Below are 21,551 nucleotides of genomic sequence, written 5' to 3' on the forward strand. Positions count from 1 at the left end.
CATCGGGCTGGTGAATGGTGAAGCTGAATCCAAATCCAGACCCATCTAATTCCCAATCCCACACTCAACTGCTCTATTACACTGCCACTTCATGCTACATCAGTAAAAGCACGGTTTTCACCTTCCTTGCAGTCGCCTTGGGCGTGGGAGCATTTTGGCCTCGCTGAGGAGAAGCCTCAGACACTGAAACCCCACCTCAGCAAATGACGGGGGGATTTGCACATTCAAAGAATGTTCCAGTCCCCAGTGGGAAAGCTCCCAGCAGCTTCAACTAGGGAACAGCCACAGTTCATGGACACCTGGTGCTCATGGGGCAGCTTTATTGTTTCAGACGTGAAAAATGAGGGAAGGGCCAGAACCTCAGCATCAGGGAAATGATGAAAGACTGAGAAGTATTTCCAAAGTCAGGCGAACCGAAAGGTCAGTTCGGGGGGAGAAAGCAAAGGAGCAGCTGAGAAGTATTTGTGGCACCAGTGAGAAGAGACTGTGATGTCCACTAAAGGAAGCCATGACTATGAATTTCAGAGCATCAAGACCCTGTCAACACAAGCTAATCCCTACGGATGTTGGCTGAATAAGACGAAACGAGTGCACTGTGGAGACCGTGTCAGCCTCCAGCAGGCCAATTTGTCCTCATATTACACACTCTGCTGGCTCTGTTGCTAGACCCCCAGATCGAGGAGCCACAGCGAGCGTCCCCCAACCCGATGGGGGTTGACACAGCATGGTTAATAAGTCAACAGAATTCAGAAGCCACCACCGGATTAAGAAGGCAGTTTTATTTCAGTGCCCTGGACTTCAAGCAGATTAAATAATCAAAAAGGCTGAGCCATCGAGGTCATGTTTGAATGCTACAGCTGTTCACTGAGGTTTGACAAACATTCTCTCTGGGGCTCGCCATCTGAATGGGAAAAGCAAGGGTGATCTTGGGGAGGCCGACACTTTAAGAAAGAAGAGGGGCCCAATCAAAAGATCCTCTTATGGAAAACAATCCCAGCCAGATGGAGACGGTGGAAGCATTGCTTCAATAAGCAGTCTCCTGGAAGCCACAGCCCTTTGCTGCATTGAAGATAAAGCACAAGCGGGATTCAGAAAAAGTGAATGACAAGCTGGGCTCTGGGTTTGCCATGCCCTTGGTTTGTTGATCTGCAGATTAATAGAGGTGGGCCACGGGTTCAGCAAGGAAGCTTGCGGAGATTCAGTCATGAAAGGTGAGCCATGATGAATCCCCCCCTGCTTTAGAAAAGTTCTCTGTCCGTGAGAGGAAAGGGGTCCCTTCTGCAAGGTATCTGTGGGAAGCCTACTTCCAGGTTGTATTTCCCTAAAGACCAAACAGATTGAGAAAATGTCTCTAGTGGGGAATGTATATTTGTGCCACATTGGGTCCAAAGAAGGGTGTGGGGACAAATGTGCTCAGCTATCGTTGGATATGCAGTCGGCATGCTGCAGGCCATTTCATAGAAAATACAGCGCTTCAAGTTGGAGTTCACATATCGTCCCCTTGGGCAGGTGGGGGAGTGGGACCTAAGGAAGAAGGAACAAGCTGGATACAAGCTCAGAAGGACAAGGCTTTCATTAATAGATTAGTGGACTCTGTGGAAAACCTGTTCTCTGGCTTCAGATTAGATTTTGTGCAACTAATTGATGCCTGAGCCCCATAGCCCTCTCCTAGGAAGATATGTTGGCTTTGAAAAGAGTCATTTAGATTATTTGCAAAATTACAGAAAGGGAAACAAGGATTTTGCTCTTTTATATTTTGGAACAGGGAAGGGGACTCTGATGTTCTATATCCCTTGAGCTAAACTAAATGAAGCAGAATTTTCAGAAGACTCTCCACATATCTTCCCTGTTGCCCTAGGCACTGTTCATATCAGTAGAGAATTCAGAGGCCCAGTGCATTGGACAGCCACATTGTCTATTTCCCTACTCAAGGCCCAAAGCAAACAAACAAACGACCTCTTCTAAGAGCTCTCTCTATACGTAGAAAACATCTTGAGTTTTAAATATTATTGTGTGGCCTTGTGAATTCCTCTGCCAATTTAACAAAATGTCCTTGCCATATTTTGAAATTCAAATCTCTGGAACAAAACAGGAAGAATTATAGCTACTCTGGACAATGATCTAGCAGTATCTAAAAAAATGTCAATCTAGCATCCTCTCTGAACTTTGTGAGGAAGCTCCTGTTGATTCCAGAGACCCTCTTTGTAATTTCTGCATGGTCAGGTTGTCCCGTGCAAGGCCGCTCTCTGCAGCATCATCTGTAGTGAAGGCAAGCAGCAGAAACTCAAATGCCCACCAGTAAGGGAATGGCTAAATATTAAATCTGGCATGGTGTCACCGCGGAATTGTCTATAGCACTTAAAAGGAATGAACAAACCCTCTAGATATCTGCATGGATAGGTCAGCTTTGAGTGAACAGAGTAAATTGCAGAATGAGATGTGCCAAGGACTATATTTATGTAGTCTTAAAACACACTATATAAAACATCATGTAGCGTGTGTGTGTGGGGGGGGGGTATAAAAGTTTTACAGGTGGTAAAACATAGCAGATAAGGATCCTGGCAGACTCTGGAAGCAGACTGGGTTCAAATCACGATTCTGCTACTCATTGTCTACGTGACCTTGGACAAATGATTTACCTTCTCTGTGCCTCAGTTTCCTCACCTTTATAATGGGGATAATAATGAAACCAGATTTACAAGGTCATGAGGATTAAATGTATAAGATTATATATATAATGCACTTATAATGGTGCCTGGCTCAAAACATGGGATACATGACTGTTTGCTATTGTTGTTGTTATGAAGTATTGTTTGTTAAAGGCCTAGAGGGATATATTGGCGATGGTAGGGGTGAGGAGGGTTCATGCTGGAAAACATCACTTGGGTGCTAATCAAAGGGATTTCAGTAATGCTTTGTTTCTTTAAGTTAAAAGAAAAAAGAGGTGAAAAATATGACAAACTATGAATGATTGACAGAACTTTGTTATAGGAATATGGGTGTTTGTTACATGCTTTTCTGCATTTTTAAAATCTCTTGAATAAAAAGTAGAGATGATAATCATTCATGGAATTATACCTGCAAACACGACATCAATATATAGGAATACTGTAAACCTACCCTATCCAATATGGTAACCACTGCCACCATGTGGCTATTTAAATTTAAATTAACTAATGGGGCGCCTGGGTGGCTCAGTTGGTTAAGCGTCCAACTTCGGCTCAGGTCATGATCTCAGGGTTTCTAAGTTCCAGCCCTGCGCCAGGCTCTGTGCTCACAGCTTGGAGCCTGGAGCCTGGAGCCTGCTTTGGATTCTCTCTCTCTCTCTCTCTCTCTCTCTCTCTCTCTCTCTCTCTGGCCCTCCCCTGTTCATGCTCTGTCTCTTTTTCTCAAAAATGAATAAATGTAAAAAAATTTTTTTAATAAATTTAAATTAGTTAAAATTAAATACAAATAAAAATTCAGTTCCTTGGTTGCAGTAGCCACAAGAGCTCAGTAGCCACATGCAGCTAACAACTACCATACTAGACAGCAAATACAGAGCATTTCCATCACCACAGAAAGTTCCATTGGATGGCGCCGATCTGGAGCATACCTTTTGGAAATATGAATATCTGACTGACCTGCTATTTTTCTAAACTTCTGTCCTCATATAATTCTGCTGCACCCTACAACAGGCATGTGCCCCCCAAGATTTTTTTCACCTTTCTATTTGACAGCCTTCCATCTCCCTATTACTGAGCCACCAAGAAAGTATTTTTCCCGAGGCCTCTGACCATAGTTAGCACAGAGTGTGCAACAGCTGACCACGCTGGGGAGGAACCCAGCCCAGCCCGACTTTCCTAAGTATGGGGAGTGACAGAATGTCTCGTACAGGTTGTAGATGTTAGCTGGCTCCGAGTCACCGTACTTGTGATTTCAAAGGGGGGACAAACACTGACATCACTTGAAGATTGGTTCTGATCTCAATTTCTTTTCATTGCTTGCAGGTGAACTGCTTCTGCTTTCCATTGTGATCTTCCTGCTCCGGGTGGTGTGTGGCTGCCCCACGAGGTGCCGCTGTCACTCACCCTCACGGTCTGTAGACTGCAGCCGGCAGGGTCTGGCTGAAATCCCTCCCGATTTGCCTCCTCAGACCCTAACGCTGCACTTGCAAGATAACCAGATACACCAGCTCCCTGCTTTTGCATTCAGGTCGGTGCCACACCTCAGGACCCTGAACTTGTACAACAATTCCCTTTCAGATCTGGCCCCTGGAGTCTTCCATGGACTTCAGCACTTGCAGGTCTTAAACCTAACCCAGAACTCCCTGCATTCTCTGGAAAGCAGACTTTTCCATTCCCTCCCACAGCTGCGGGAGCTTGATTTGTCATCAAACAACATAAGCCACCTTCCCATATCCCTGGGTAAGCCTTGGGAGAACCTGACGGTATTTGCAATTCAACAAAACCAGCTTCAGCAGCTTGATCGAGAGCTCCTAGAATCCATGCCCAACGTGAGGCTTTTATTTCTCAAGGACAACCTCTGGAAATGCAATTGCCACCTGCTCAGTCTTAAACTCTGGCTGGAGAAATTTATCTATAAAGGTCAGTAACGTCTATCTGGAACCTCTCATCTGTGTGTTACCGGCTTAGGATGAACCTCATCTGTTGTCTGCATTAGAAGGAACATCGAGGAGTGTGTGAGGGGCCAGTGTAAGCTTTTTCACACTGATGTCTAAGCTTTTTCACACTGATGTCATTTCATGGTATGGCAAAAGAGGCAGTGAGTCATTAGAGACTGTTTAAATTCAGGATTTAAATGCATCTACAAACATGATTCACGGAGACAACTTTCCACTTTTTGATTAACAACATTACTTATCTGAGAGCTGCAGGCCCCTAAGAAGGAGGGAAATTCAATCACCCCCTCAATAACTGCTCAGCTCCAAAGTGGCACCAAACTCTAATTTTCAAGTGTGATCCAGCCTGGTCTCTCCTTGGGAATTTCCCCCTGTGTATGCATCTACCAATTTGATAGCTACAAATCTTCCCTAAGATTATCCCTTCTGCTTTAGCAAATACCACTGTTATTGAAATTGGATGCAATAGGGACCCCTCTCTAAAGTTGTTTTCTATTTCTTCACCAGATGATAAAATCAAGGAAAAAGAATCTAGAATATTAAAGATGGGGGCTCTGGAAATCACCCAGAGGGTCACCAAACTACAGCCCAAGGGCAAAATCCAGCCCCACTCCTGTTTTTGTAAATATTTATTGGGAGACATCCAGGCTGATTTATCATGTCCTTAGCTGTTTTGCACTATAAAGGCAAAGCTGAATAGTTGTGACAGAGACTATTTGGCAAAGCTTAAAATATTAACTATTTGGCTCTTTATAGAAAAGTTTTCCAATCCCTTCTAACTCAATGCTAGCCTATAATCAATGGGAAATGGAGGCCCAGAGATGATCAGTGACTTCTCCAAAATGACGGAGTAGAAGCACAGATAAGAATAGCATGAATGACTGTTGGGTCTTGGCCATACATTCTTTCCTCTATAGCACAATGCTTCTTTCCTCTTAACTTTCAAGCATCATTCATTCATTCATTCCTTCATTCCTATACTTGAGTGCCACTTATGTGCCAGGCACTTTTCTAGGCAATGAGAAAATGTGAACAAGAAAATCTCTACTATCATGGAGGTTACAAGCTGATAACAGAAACAGATGTTAAATAAGATGGCCAATAAATATCTAAGTTCAGACAGCACTTGGCACTGGGAAAACAATGAGGCAGGGTGAGGGGAGAGACAGTGATAGGATGGGGGTCCCACTGCAGACAGGAAGGACAGGAAAGACCTCTCCAAGGAGGTGACATGGGTGAGCAGAACCTGAACAAGGAGGAGAAATGAGCCATGAGATAATTGGGAAAAAGGATAGAAAGTGCAAAAGGTCTGACAGGGGAGTAAGCTTGGCTTGACTGAGAGACAAAAGAGGGACGAAAAGTGGCTAGAACAGAGGAAGGGGCTGAGAGAGCAGAGAGATGAGGCAACACAAGTACTCAGGGGCCAGGTCAGGTAGGAATGTGCAGAGCGGGCTGAGTCATTTGGATTTTATTTTAGATGAAATGGAAATCCCTTAAAGAATTCTAGTCAAGGGAACAATATCTAATTACATGTCAAAAGGTGACTCTGGTGACTCTAGGGAGAACAGACAACAGGCTGCAGAAGCAGCAGCAAGGGGATTAGGGGAGAAACTGATTTCAGTCACCCAGGGAAAAGAAGATGGTAGCTCAGACCAGTGTTATGAGAAATGACCAACTTTGGGAGATACTTGGAATACTGAACAGATAGAAATTGCAAATGGACTGGAATGGGAACTGAAGAAAAGAGAGTTTATTATGGGAAATTCAATTTGTATTGTCCTGTAAGATTGACCACATAAATAGTGACGCCAGGGGCTGATAAGGGACAGACCTCCACTTCCCATTGATTATAGGCTAGCATTGAGTTACAACAAGTTGCAGTGCAGGTCTTGATGCTGCCTTCTTTGGCAAGTGGGCTAGTATATGGGGGAGACCATAAATCGAGAGTTGAATTTGGGGCGAGTCAAGTTCAGGATGCCCATTATATATCCAATATATACCCATATATATTGTGGGTGCTGTTGAGTTGGTGGCTGTATGTTTGAGCCTCTAACTCAGGAAGCTATCAGAGCTATAGACATGAATTAGGGGATCAGAAAAGTCTGGATGGTTGTAGCTGTCACATGGAGGGAAGGGGGATAGAACACAATATGAGTTCAGACATACAATACTGATACTGAACTAAGAATCCCTCTCAACAATATAACAGCAAATAGCCTATCACTAGCCAAATAATCTTCAAGTTGACCTACAACAGGGGGCATGCAATGTGGCAAAAGTCATTCTAATAAAAGGCTGCAATTAAAACTTTTCACACCTAGAGGCAAAGTGGCTTTAGCAATTGTGTTCTGACTAAATTCTAAGCATACACTAAACCATCACAGAAAGAAAGTTTTCATCAAAGAACATTTCTTGACAAAAGATAGTTGCCAGGTCCAGGATACTAGAAGCAGCATGGGCTAGAAGAAAGCTCCCCTACTCTGCCACAAACTCACAAACTTTGACCTCTGGGCACATTAATGTCCCTCCCAACCTCTCAGCATCACCAGGTGGAAGCTGACAGAGTTAAGCCAGAAAGTTCCTGGAGCACATTCTGATTCTCAGATTGCATCATGAACAATAGATACTGAATAAGGCAAAACAGATATTGGTCAAGACCTTATTTTTTAAAGGCTACATAAATAAATACAAACACTAACAGTATTAGGACAGGCTGGTGGATATGACACCCGTGTCAGTGATGAGCACAATTAAAGTCTGTTGCTTACTCTCGTTAGAACCAAGGGGCGAGGTGGGGCTGGGTCCCATGCAGTCATTCATGGACATAAGCCCCTTCCAGATTCTGATGGTGCCACTTTACCACGTGGCCTCTAAGGTCACCATCAAGTGGGAATAGATCACATGGAGGATTAAGCAGGTGGTTTTGTGGCCTGAAAGTGGCATTCATTATTTCCATGGGCCAGAACTAAGTCCCCAACCTGACTACAATGGGCAGGGAAATTTTGCCTTCCTGTGGGCTCAAGAGCCAAAAAATGTGCCTTCATGAATACCTACTAAACATCTCCTTCACAAAAGGAGGCACATAGATTTTGTAATCTGTATTCCTCTCTCTCCATTCAAGAGTATTCAAATCATCTTCTTGTCAATAGCTAACTGTAACATTTACAGTTAGGTATTGTGTTAAATACTTGACATACTTCACCCAACTGAACCTCAGAGTGATCTTGTGAGATGAATTTCACCATTACCCTCCCCTCCCACTTTCCAGATGAGCAAGCAGAGGCAAAGAATGACCAAGTACTTGCTTATGGTGGCACAGCTAAGTCACAGACTCAAAATCTGAATCCAATTTCTTCCAAGACACTGGTTAAGAGTTACCGGTGGCCAGATAGGGGATAATGAGGGCTCGGCAAGCTGCAGCTTCTTGCATTATCAGCTGCTATGAATCTAGAAGGGAGGGGGCCTTTCCCTTGATGACGCTCAAGCTGTCATCAGCAGATTTGCCTTTTGGGGTCATGGCTGAGGAGATGGTAGTGGAAGGCTGGGAGGTGAATCCCAAGGACACAGCTGCACAGGTGGCCAGGGAGCTCTTGGCAGCCATAGCCTCTGACTTCCAGGATGTCCCTGGCTCCAGCCTGTGTATTTCCTCAGCACTCTGGGTCCCAAGGCCATGAGTCCCACCCTAATATTGATCATAAGGAAGCTTTAAACTGGAGAAGATACTGTGTAAGCCTGGAGTGATGGGGTGGACCACCCCAGTTGAAGAATGGGTCAGCTGGTAGAATTGCTGGTCCCATGGCTGGCAGCCTTTCTTTCCCTGGGGGGCGTCTCAGTGTTCTTTGGCCAGTTTAAATGTCATTACTTCTTCTCAGACTTCATTTCAGTCTCTGTGGCCTTCTGTCTTATAACAAGTTGCTGGGCAGAGGCATGAAATGGTCCATGAGGCAGGGATCTATAGTCTCAGCATAGCCTAAGGGCACCCAGGGCTCATCAGGAGCAACTACCCTGTACCTCTGGCCTCCTGCATATGAGCTCAGGAAAGGAAGAAATACTTCTGATACCTTTTTGCTCTAGAGTTGGGGCTCTTGCCTCAGGGGATTACTGAAGAAGCCAGGAGGGACCTAAGAGACACTAGTCATAGGCCATTCAGTTTCAAGCAGTGGTGACCAAAAAGTATGGGTTGAATTTTGCCATAGCCACTGATCCCAGTGTGACCTGGGCCATGATAATGCTTGCACTACAAAATGCCCCCAACTACTCACAGGGCCTTGTAGGACTCTGCTTATGAGACCCAGACAATGGACGGAAGCTGTGCAACAGGTTATAATTACATTGAAGTGACCATCTCCTGCATGTGATTTTTCTCGCATAATTCCATAATCCACCTGTGGTGTGTACAAAGAGCCTAACTTGGCCAAGAGTGGTGCCAGGCTTCACAGCCATCCTGGGGGAGGAGTTCATGGCAGCTGGGGGAGCTAAGCTGGGGGAGCTGAGGTCATGCAAGCCAAGTTCTGACTGGTCAAAGGGCCTAACTGAAGGTCATTGTGTTTACTCCACTGACCTCAAGAGGCTCCAGAGGAGAGGGAGAAAAGGGAGGAGGAGGTGGAGAGAGGCTGTGAGTGCAGTGGGAAAACTGGGATCAAGAGGAAGGGCAGGGTTTGAGTGCTGATCCACCCACTTATGGCCTGGGTGACCTTGGACAAGAATTACCCATTAGAGCACAGTTGTGAGGACTTCTCTAGCAGCACTTTGTAAACTATCGAATCAGATACAAATACGGTGTTTTAATGGCAAAAGATCTAACCAGAGAAATCAATTTGCCAGAGGTCAAACCGTAAATCAGTGGTCATATGTGGCCAGAATGAAATCTGTTAGCTCAGTGCTCTTTCTAGAAAACAATTACTGGGCACCCAAATCCACCCCCTACCCCTGAACAACACTAGTCTACATACCTGAGGAAATCAATCACCTTACAGAGAATGGAAACTGGCTCTAATAACGCGCTGGAAAGTTCAGTACTCAAATTACTGAATGTTCCAAGGCCCGAGGAGACACATTAATTGTACTTAATCCCATGAATTAAACTAATATTACTGTCAAAGACACACAAACACTCAAAAGGCCATTGACCTTCCCTTTTGGCATCACTGAAGACAGGTGGTAGACACATGGGGTCTTTGTAATTAACACATAACATCACAGCAAAGGACATTTATTTCATTTACCTGTTGTTTCAGATTTCTGGTGGGAATTTGGTACAGTACCTGTCTCGTGGGGCGGGGTTCTTTGGGGGGTGGTGGTGATGAGTGGCAGGCATATTGTGCCTCAGGTTGGCCTCCAGTTCCCCTTCTTGTCAGCTTCTACAGGGCTTTTCCCTCAGCATTTATCAGGTAGCAGTGACTTGGATTCTAACGAATTCTTGGTCATACATAATTGCCCATTTAGTGTGTAACGTTTCTAGCATTTAGCCAACTTAGAAATCCTAAAGTCATAAAGTCCTTTGACTCCAAAGATGGGGAAAAAGGTGCTTTATAAATCATATCTGCCTAAGCTTTTGCAGGCTGAGGATTTTGGAATTCAGTCCTACCAGACTCTGTTGTCAGCCTTTGCTTTTGTTTTTTAAAGGGGGAATAACAGACAGTGTCACCTGTGTGTCACCCGACACCTGGAAGGGGAAGGACCTCCTGAAGATCCCTCATGAGCTGTACCAGCCCTGCCCTTTCCCTTCTCTGGGTGTGGGGACATGGGGGGTGCAGCAGCTGGGTTCTGCCCACCGGCCGGGCCCCGGGTCTCCTGAGAGCCCCAGCACGGGGCAGCGAGACCACTCGGAATGTGAGCTCAAACCCAAGCCGAGGCCGGTTAACCTGCGTCACGCGGTGGCCACCGTCGTCATCACCGGGGTTGTGTGTGGGATCGTGTGTCTCATGATGCTGGCGGCCGCCATCTACGGCTGTACCTATGCGGCAGTCACAGCGCAGTACAATGGGGGGCGCTTGGCTCAGACGGACGAGTCTGTGAAGATGGAAGGGAAAGGGCCGCATGACCTCGCACAGGCCTGAAAGCCTCCACCTCAAAGAGGAAGAATCACGTTAGGCCAGAAGAAAGTGTGGAGTCGGGCTGATGCGTTCACTGTGACTGTCTCATTTTGCTTTTTTCAAAAGGAAAACAAAAAACATCCCCAGGGAAAAATTATGTTGAGATTTAAAAAATACCATGTTGAAACAGAGACAATACTTGTGCTCTGTGTCTGAGAAGTTACTGCAGTTACTCTGTGTGGGGGAAGGCCGTACCCTGCGAAGGGGAAGATCTACCTCTCAGGTACTCTTCCCTGACTTACGTGGCTTTAAAGAGCATCAGAAATTCAAACACACGCACTAGTCCTCATTCCCGGGAGCTTTATGGTCCACTGGAAAACTGCCCAATTTTGAGTGCCTGGGAAGAAGCTGGCTATCTTACCCGAGGGGCACTGAATGCTTCTATAATTCAAATTCATGTGAGATCAGTGATACTTTTAGATGTTCTGCATGTTATATATTTAATGGGAGAGTCTGTTGGTTGGGAATTGCATAGCTTGCCACAAGAGTCAGATTATATTTAATTTTCTAAATCAGAAAACCATTTGGGGCTTTCGAGGCCACAGAGGAAGAGGAGGGTTCCATGTCTGGATAATGGGACTCAGGCTCAGGGTCTGGGGAAGTTTTCTGATGCAAGGGTAAATAACATATAAACAAACACTAAGAGGATGGGGAGCTGGAATCCAGGGCACATGTTACCAGAAGGCTGTATCCACCAGGCGATTGGAACCTTCCATTTATAACTCTTACAGCAGGAACAAATTTAGGGTGGGCTGAGAGCAAGATAATGGCTTGTGTGTATCTGTATCTACATACATAGTGCACCGAGTGCACAGACTTGTACAACCACACCCACACATAAACATACTCGGAGCAATCAGTTTACCCACTAATGAAATGCAGCCGTGGCAGGGTGGAAGCCAGCAGCTGTTGACCACCACCCAGATTGTCTACTCAACACTCTGGGGTAGGAAGTAGGAAGGAAGTCTGGGGAGAGTGGAAATCATCAAGAGACTCAAGTTAGGTGGCAGCAGCCATCCTGAATATTGTTTGGGCCTAGGTTTAAAAAAATCAGGTGTGGCCTGCTTTACTCCATGGACACAGTCCTGAAGAGTTGCATGCAAAGTGAATTTTTATAAATTAAATCATCATTTTAATGCAGTAGGGGAGCTCGCTATTTAAAGGAACCTTTCATGGAATCTTTCTGTAATGGCAATAATTGGCTCCAGATTTATGTATTTTGTAAATTTGCATTTTCTCATGTTAGGTTTTCTTAAAATGTCATCTACCTGCTCTCTCTCATGAATCCATATCTCACACTTAGAGTCACCTGTTAGTATTAAAATCATTTTACAGAGAGGAGTTAAGGACATGTCAAAAGCAGAGAATGGCAAATATAGGGTCAGCTGTCCCTCCAGAGGCCTTGACAGACATCGCTAATCAATCCCAGCACTCCTCCCAGCTGAGCCTTGATGCAACACAGATGCCTTCTTAAGACAGCACTGTAGGCAACCAGAACTAATCAATTGGAATTGGTTCAAAGGATAAAACACATTTGCCATTCAGGGCACTGGCTCTACATTCACTCCTTCAGGCCATGTAAAACTCAGTTTGGATCCTAAATTAGTAGTCCATTCCCTAACCTGGAATGTGAATGGGAGGTCCACACAGGCAGGAGTTATTTTCTCCCTGTCTGATGCAGCCAGAGCCTTGGCCAATAGTATAAAGAGGCCAAGGGAAATACGGATGAACCTACCACAGCCCACCCTGCAGGACACACACCTATGCACCCCTAATCATCACAGAGGCCATCTACACCTGCCCACAGAGACTCACAACTAGTGTGGGCCCCACATACCACAAGCTAAAGATGGACCATCTTCTTAGAGGAGCAATTTTGCTAAATGATTTTCTGGGGGCAGTGGGGGGGGGGGTACGTATCAACTTTGATGTTAATTTTTTCCTGAATGTTAAAATAAACCTCGATATGTTGAAAGTAGATTGAAAACTCATCATGGATTTTAAGATCAAAAACAGACCCCAGAGAAAGCTGGCTGTTCTAACAACTCCATCCCAAGCCCTGGGGCCTCTTTTCTGCTCTGCCTTGGGAGGCACTTCAGTGGGCAAGGCTAAGCATCCAGTCTAAGGACACAGTGGTTATTTCCAGGTGAAAAAATTCATTCTTGCCCTTGTCCTGGGCTGTAAGTCCTTGGCCAAGAAGGCAACACAAGAAAGGAAATATAGAAGATCTTTTCATATGTCGTCCCAATTTCACCAAACCTTTCCAGAGCTTGCACTAGGTACCAGGCACGGTGAGAGGTGTTTTTGTGAGCATCGGTCATGTAATCCTGGCAACCAGCTCCGAGATACTTCAACAAGTGTTACAAAAGCTGGGTGGTACCCAGGCCAATAACACGTGCTTCTTCTCACCACTGTGACTTAAGATCGCGAGTGCACAGTGTTCTGCCGGAGGTTTGGTGACACTGCAGGTCAACCCCGATCCCCCACCCACAGTGGTTACATGAGAGAGCTTCCAATACGCTGTAGAAAACCCTGAATGTGGCTAGAATCCTCACTCATCAACACCCATGTCCTACTAGATTTCTAAGTACAGACGATAACTCAGGCAAACAGATTCCTGTTTTATGAATAGTCTTTAAGGCAAATGATTAAAACAATGCCTATGTATATTCAGATTTTGATCTTTTGCCTACAGTCACCACAAACAGCAGTTGGCAATGAAAATAATTACTTACCCTGAAATGTCAACAGCCTCTCAGCACAGAAAAATATAAATCAAATTGTTTAGATTAACAAATGCAGAGTTATCACTTGCTAATATGAGAAATGAAATGTTTCAACTACAAAAAACATCGCAGATGAAAGACCCAATTTGCAGGGTATTCTGTGAGAACCACAAATTATCTTTCACAATGACTACAGCTCATGAGGGGTAATTTGAAAACGCCTCATAGATTATTTTCAGCTGCTTATTGCTGCTGTCATATTCATAAATCCCCCTATACAAATGCCCTTCTATCATAGGGCCTTGATAAAGGCACGTTGTGGACAAAATTCATGCATGGTATGGATGGATTCTGAGAAAACCGTCTAAAATATTGTTTTTCATCATACTGAGTGGAACAGTATGACTACAGACTGGTGATTTTTGTCTTGCCTGAGATCATAAATTTACAATAGCAGGACCCAACGGATGCTATGGCTGTCTGAAGTGAGGCATATAAAAAGGAAGTATAAAGAATAGACCCTGCCTGCAAATAGAAACTGTAGAGAGAGAAGACCTCGCGGGTAACTGATACCTGAACAGCTTTTAAAATTAAGGCAAATACCCCTGACTTGCAGGGAGAATGTTGTGCTTACGATGGATAAACTGTCCATGGACAACTGGGTGTTTTATTCTTCCTCACAAAATTCCAAGACTGAAAAGTGATTCACATGATTTCCTCCTGAAGATTCATAAAAGTCCAGTCCCATTACCTGAGTTAACCAAGTTACCCCAGAAATAAGACACTCTTGTCTTAGATCCTAAATATCAAAGGAAGTAGATAAATCAATTTCTAAAATAATCTATGTGTAGTACACATTAATATAATTATATGACTGCTAGAAACCTATAACTTTTAACTGGAAATCAGGAAATAACTCTTTCTGGTTTGGTTAAACCCACTAGTGTATCCATTGCTAAATGTTAATGGACAGAAACCTACAAGCAAATGATGTTCCAAACCCTACATGGCATCACTGGGATGTGGTTTATATGCATAACTTTAGGGAACTATCAAGAGAGGATGCATGCTCATGAGCAGGGAAGGGGCAGAGGGAGAGGGAGAGTGAGAATCCCAGGCAAGCTTGCTTGCTTTCTTTCTTTCTTTCTTTCTTTCTTTCTTTCTTTCTTTCTTTCTTTCTTTCTTTCTTCCTTTCTTATTGCTCTAATTGCAATGAAGTCTCAAAGAAACTCTATTTCCATTTGGAGAAGTGGCTTCATTGTCTACCACTCTCCTTTCAGATTCTTAACTTTTCACTCCACTGATAGTAAATATCCATTTATTATCAGGATGTCACCAATTACAAAGGCCCATCAAGAAGACCCAGAAAAGGAACTAGAGGATTGGGAGTTGAGACAATCCCTAGAGAACATTTAGTTTAGACCTGACAAATTTGGGATAGCTGTGACCAGCCTCCCTACCCATGTTAGGCATTGAGAATAGATCACGGAAAATTTATCTCCTGAGCCCAGCCACTGCCTCAGAATCCTTTTAAATCTGTATTTTCAGTCCCCAGTACTGATTACATAGAGTTAACAATAAAGATTAAACCTGTTTTCTACCCTGATATAGTTCTGTGTCCTTAGTTTACAAATGGGAACTAGAAGCATGGAAAAGGAATGGGACTTTTCCAAAGTCACACAGATAATTAATTATTGGCTTGACAAATGCAGGTGCAGGAGCATGGGGTTAACATGGATTATACGACCAAACCCCCATTATTCTTCATGCATTCTGTGTGAACCACAGTATCAATATGAACTGATATCAAATACCAGTGTGAACCACAATAACAGACTACGGCATTATGATATTAATTATAGTCCTGCACTCAACCTTTATTGAGCACCCAATTTGTGCCAGTTGTTTCCCAAGTGTAATGCTTTCATTTTCCCTAAGCCTCGTATTGACCAAAACATGTAGGCATTTGGGGCGCCTGGGTGGCTCAGTCAGTTGAGCATCTGACTTAGGTTCAGGTCATGATCTCATGGTTCGTGAGTTTGAGCCCTGCATTGAGATCTCTGCTCTCTCTCAGTGCAGAGCCTACTTTGGAGCCTCTGTTTCCCCCTCTCTCTATAACTTCTCTCTCTCTCTCTCTCTCTCTCTCTCTCTCTCTCTCTCTCTCAAAAATAAATAAACTTTAAAAATGTGGACATTTTACTGCTACATTACAGATAAACAAAATCACTGGATTTGGATTATTTGTTCAAGTTCACACCATTAGTAAGTAGTGGAGTAGGAATTTGGATGCAGGATCTGGACACTTTCTGGGATGTGACTGGTTTGAAGAAGTCACAGTTGAGATGCTTTCCTGGCACTGCTAGCACTGACCTTAAAATATGGCAGAGAAAAGAAACCGATCCACCAGCCAGTGTGTCACTGCCAGAACTCTGGTCTCACCAAGACCCAGTAAATCAGATGAAAAGGCTGAGGAAAATGAAGATCCTTATATCACCCATGACTCTGCTGAGCTGGAAAAGATGTTCTTAGAATGGGAATGTAGAAATTCAGCCACACTCTCTCGCAGCTACTTGAGAAAATGATGAAATTAGACGCTGCCTAATAAGAAGTGTTGCCCATTGAAATACTCATGAATACAAAGATGAAAAAAAGTTATGAGGATCTAGAAACTGAGAATACAGGTCAATGAGATCCAAGCCTCCAGGAGGGATGCCCAACATCCAAAGCAGAGATATGGCCCATCAGATAGATGAGAGGGATGCAAAGGAAGACAGTCTATGTACCACCTATCCTTATTCTGGTATCTTTCTCTGAGACATGGACTTCACAAACCAGACGGAAACCACTTCCTCCCATATAAGATGTCTGAGAACATTTAAGTCCTACAACACCTGCCATTAAGACCTTGCTGTCTTCCTCCACTAGAGATGAAGAATCTCAACAGTGTAGCATATAATGGGATGATAAAATGAAGAGAGTACAATAAGATAAGCACAATGTAGGGGCTACAGCTTTTATCTATTGTTTCTTACAAGGAATGAAAACTACAGATGACTTTGGTTTACCTAAGTAGACAGATCACCAGGCAGTAGGACATGGTGTTTCTCACTGGTCCTGCAATGCCACTCTAGATGGAGGACACCTAGACACTGGACATTTGTTTAGGGGCTGTGCCTATCAACTAGCCTTCTATCTTAGTCTCCAAGGTGTGATTTGAAGTCAACAATAAGGGACCCCTAAGGGGAAGTCATTCACTCTGTCCATCAGCAAACATCCCATATTTAAAAAAAATTTTTTTAAATGTTTATTCATTCTTGGGAGAGAGAGACAGAGTGTGAGCCTAGAAGGGGAAGAGAGAGAGGGAGACACAGAATCTGAAGCAGACTCCAGGCTCTAAGCTGTCAGCATAGAGCCCGATGCAGGGCTTGAACTCACAAACCGTGAGATCATGACCTGAGCCAAAGTTGGATGCTCAACTGACTGAGCCAACCAGGCATCCCGCAAACATCCCATATTTTAATGGTGATTAAAATTAAGAAAGAAACCTAAACAGAACCTCCTGAAAGATATTTTTTAAAAAGGAACAAAGGTGGCATTGCCCACAAGATGCAGAAGAAGCATGAAAAATCTATTTCAAAAAATATCCTAGCACAATTTTTAAAGTTTCTGGTTGGATTTGGTGTACATTATACCCACTCACATTCCATTGGCAACAAGATGTCATATGGCTAAGTTCAGACTTAAGGAGCACAGAATCATACAGTGTCCAGTAGGATGGCACAGGGAGTGACCTAGCAATAGGCAAGGATATTCAGTCCCCTTATAAGAAAAGAAGGAGGGGGGCTCTTGGGTGGCTCTGTCGGTTAAGCGTCTGACTCTTCATTTCAGCTCAGGTCATGATTTCACAGTTTGTGGGTTCAAGCTCCATGTCGGGTTCCTTGCTGACAGAAGCCTGCTTGGGATTCTTTCTCTCCCCCTCTCTCTCTGCCCCTCCCCTGTCTGTGTGCGCATATGTACTCTCTCTCAAAATAAATAAACTTTAAAAAAAAGAAAGGAAGGAGTAAATAATTGCAAACAATCATAAAATAATGACAAATAATAAAATAATAATGGCTAATAATAGTAAATAATAAATGAATAAAATCTTCCATAGTCACCATCAGAGGTACAGAAGAAACATTAGGACATATTGAATCAGTGATATAGAACACTATTACAGGCATATTCACTCCTGGAATTCAAAAGAAAAAATAGGGATGAAAGCAACAGAAGATGACAGAAATGAAGGAGAAATGGTAAAGAACTAAAATATGGATACTTGGTTTTCCCAATAAACAGATTAGAACCTGCCAAACAGAAGGAAAGAAAATCTGAGAAGACATCTTTCCTGAGCTAAAGAAAAACTCCAATTATATAGATTGAGAAGGGCTTCCTATAAGAGAGATCAATGGAAAAAATATTAAAAGTTAGTCTAGCTTATTGCCTGGTACATGAAAGTCTCAATCAGTATAAATTAGAGAAAAAACACATAAATGAAACAAACGGATTCTGGTAAAATTTTCAAAATTTAAAGAAAAAATTAAATATTCCAAAGTCTAGAAACCAAACAAAAAAACGACACTTAACAAGGAACCAGACTGAGCTTGCAATTCTCAGATACGCAACCGTTTAGGGAGCATGCCATCCATGCATTGTTTTTGAAGAAAAATGACTCAAGACCTACTTTAATTGATCAAGGGATGAATTATAAAAACAAGGGGAAGGGGAAGGGGGAGGAGAAATGTGAGAAGAACTGAAAAATGTGGAGTCCTGCCATTCAAGTGCCAGCAATAAGCACCAAATCAGTTAAAGTCAGGGGTATGTCTGGTTTAGTTAATATGGTTACAAAACAATGCAAAGTCAAATAATTTGATAAATTTCTAAGCACCTTCTGCATGCCAGGCAATTTTCTAAGTATCAGAGATGAAGGTGGGAATAAGAGATATAAAGCATATGCCCCATGGAACTTAACATCTCCCAGAAGGAGAAGATAATGACATAAAATCTATGTACATCAAGTGGTGGAGAAGTAGGTATGACGGGCACAGAGTACTGAGGATATGGGAGAGGAAGAGTTTCTGTTTTATACTTGGTGATCACGAAATCCCCTCAGAAAATAGTTGAGCAGAAACCGGAAGGAGAAGATGGAACCAGTGGTGAAGATATCTGGAGGGAAACTGTCCCAGGGAGAAGGCACAACAGGTCCAAAGGCCCTGACATATGAGCACATTTAATGTGTTTGAAGAATAATATAAAGGTAATGTGGCCAAGTGAACAAAAGTCGAGGCAGAAGGAGCTGAGGTTAGAGGGTAACGAGGAGTCCAATCATGTAGGACCCTGTGGGTTGTGGCAGCTTTTCGGATGATTCTTGAAGGTACTCATGCCCTTTTTGAACTGCCTCCCCTTGAGGGTGGGCTGGAATTACACAGTGACTTGTTCTAGCAAAAAGAATATGAGGTACACATCATAGAATATCACTTCCAGGACTAAGTAACAAAAAAACTCTGGCTCCCATTGTGCTCATTCTCTCCTGCTTGTTCTGAGGAAAGTCAACGCCTGTGGAGACAGTCACATGGCGAGGATGTCAGGACGGTGGCTGACCAACAACCAGCTGCTAAGCTTCTCATGAGTGACTGCAGAAGCATTTCCTCTGTTTGCTGAGCCTTCAGATAAGACCACAGCCCCAACAACATTTTCGCTGCACCCTCATGAAAGACCCTGGGCCAGTGCCTTGACTGCAGCCTTTGTGAGAGACCCTGAGCCTGATGACCCAGTTAAGCTTCACCCAGATCCCTGACTCGTGGAAACTATTAGATAATACATATTTGTAGCTGGATTCCATAATGTGGAGGTTATAGGTGACCTTGAGAAGTGCTTCACTGCGGATGAAACTTGTCTGGGGTGGGTTCTGGAGAGAATGAAGGAGGGGACATGTGGAAAAATCCTATGGCATAAGAGACCGAGAAATGCATGACACAAAATAATTCAATAACAAAAATAATTTTGGCTTAAAAACCTGACTATATCAGCACAAATCTGGAAGTTGGTAGGAGTAGGCTAGTGAAGCAAAAGCATGGAAAATGACCACAAACTATGGTTTCATTCCAAAATTTTCTTTTTTTGTTTAAAGACAATCATACACTCCCATCGGCCTCACCCTGTTCACATATAATTTGTTCTTAAAGTAGGAATGACAATTAGACACTTATCCTGGTCTCATGCAGAAATTTTCATCCAGAATAGAACCTAGGAGCTCTTGGTGGGTGCAAGTCTCTGATCCGCACTGTCCCCCTTTCCCACCACCAACCAGCCAAAGCATTTTCCATGAGTAAGAGAGTCCTCAGACTGACTGGCAGAGCATTTATGCTCCTACTGCAGACTCTGCTGATGTCCGTCCTTCTCCTCCAGGAGGGGAGATTCAGGTCAGCTCACTTTTCCTCTGTGGGCACTTCACTTAGCATGAGTCACATATTCTAGTCTTAAATAAGATCAAGATCCCAACAAGGTCACTAGGAGATTTTCCTGGATAAAGGCAACTAAATAAATCCCCAAATCTCTCATGATCCATGCTGGGGGGGGAAAAAATCCCATAAACTGTTTTCCACCAAAGCATGTGAGGGCATTTCCAATGCTCTACCGAGCATTATGCTGATTACACCGTTCAGAGGTTTATAAACTAGAGCGAAGATTAAGTAAATCACTGTCTTGATTGACAATGAGAGCATATATTTTTAGAAAGCTTAGGATCTTTGATTGGGATTTCTGTGTAACCACATATACAAAAACATTAGGCACAACTGATGGGCACCTTCTGATACATGAAGCTCGGTCTTCAACATTTACTTACATAGCCTCTGATTTAAATACCCACTTCATTTTTATAAAATAAAAAGATGTTAAATAAATGAAGGAACAAATCAGTGTTTTATGTTTTTTAAAAAAAAAAAATAGATTGTGACATATTTTTTTCCAAAGCAAGAGTTGGCAACTTTTGTCTATAAATAGCCAGGTATTAAATATTCTTGGCTTTAAAATACACATTAAAAAAAAAAAAAGGGTGGCTCGGTTGGTTAAGCGTCTGACTTCGGCTCAGGTCACGATCTCATGGTTTGTGAGTTCGAGCCCCGTGTCTGGCTCTGTTCTGACGGCTCAGAGCCTGGCACCTGTTTCGGATTCTCTGTTTCCCTCTCTCTGCCCCTTCCCCACTCACACTCTGTCTCTCAAAAAATGAATAAATACACATTAAACATTTTTTAAATATTCTTGGCTTTATAGTCCATATGGTCTCTATCCAACTACTGAGGTCTGCCATTTTAGCAGAAAGGTATCCATAGACAATAAGGGCATGGCTGTATTTCAATAAAATGTCATTTACAAAAACAGCTGGTAGACATCAGACAAAGTACTTATATCCAGAATATGTAAGGAACTCATATCTCAATAATAAAAAGACACATAATGTAACTCAAATATGGGCAAAGGATCTGAAAATAAATTTCTCTTATGAGCAAATTCAAGTAGCACATGAAAAGATGCTCAGCATAATTAGTCATTAGGGAAATGCAAATCATTTCGCACCCACCAGGATGGCTAAAATAAAGAAGACAGACAATAGCAAGTGTTGAGCAAGATGTGGAAAAATTGGAACCCTCATACGTTGCTGGTGAGACTGTAAAATGGTGGAGCCACTCTGGAAAACAGCTTGACAGCTCTTCAAAATATCAAACATAGAATTACCATATGATGCCAAAATTCCACTCTTAGGTGTCTACACAAGGCAAACGGAAATATGTATCAACACAAAAACTTGTCCATGTCCACTGTCCATGAATGTTCATATCAACATTATAAATAGCTAAAAGGTGGGAGCCCAAATGTCCATAAACTGATGAATGGATAAGTAAAATGGTGTATGTACAAACAATAGAATATCATTTGGCAATACAAAAAAAACCCCAAAGTATTGACACATGCTACAATATGGATTGACCTTGAAAACTTAAGCTAAGTAAAAGAAGCTGATCACACAAGGCCACGTACTATTGTGATTCCATTTATCTGCAAAGTCCA

General features: G+C 43.1%; 2 protein-coding genes across 6 annotated transcripts in view; one reads left to right on the top strand and one right to left on the bottom strand.

The window, feature by feature from the left end:
- Positions 1–21,551, bottom strand: part of CACNA2D3 (calcium voltage-gated channel auxiliary subunit alpha2delta 3) — an 860,192-nt gene that overhangs the window by 124,425 nt on the left and 714,216 nt on the right. The window lies entirely within an intron of this gene.
- Positions 408–12,694, top strand: LRTM1 (leucine rich repeats and transmembrane domains 1). The gene is made up of 3 exons (XM_058726528.1): positions 408–1,211; positions 3,990–4,586; positions 10,247–12,694. Exons 1-3 carry the CDS (start codon positions 1,205–1,207, stop codon positions 10,678–10,680), a joined length of 1,038 nt encoding a protein of 345 aa, XP_058582511.1. The 5' UTR covers positions 408–1,204; the 3' UTR covers positions 10,681–12,694.

Source organism: Neofelis nebulosa, chromosome 4 (assembly GCF_028018385.1).
Source record: "Neofelis nebulosa isolate mNeoNeb1 chromosome 4, mNeoNeb1.pri, whole genome shotgun sequence".
In the NCBI taxonomy this organism is placed as follows: Eukaryota; Metazoa; Chordata; class Mammalia; order Carnivora; family Felidae; genus Neofelis; species Neofelis nebulosa.

Excerpts from the sequence above, each read along its gene's own strand:
- LRTM1 (XM_058726528.1), top strand. Across the intron at positions 4,587-10,246 it reads GGAGAAATTTATCTATAAAG|GGGGAATAACAGACAGTGTC; the intron begins GTCAGTAACGTC and ends TGTTTTTTAAAG.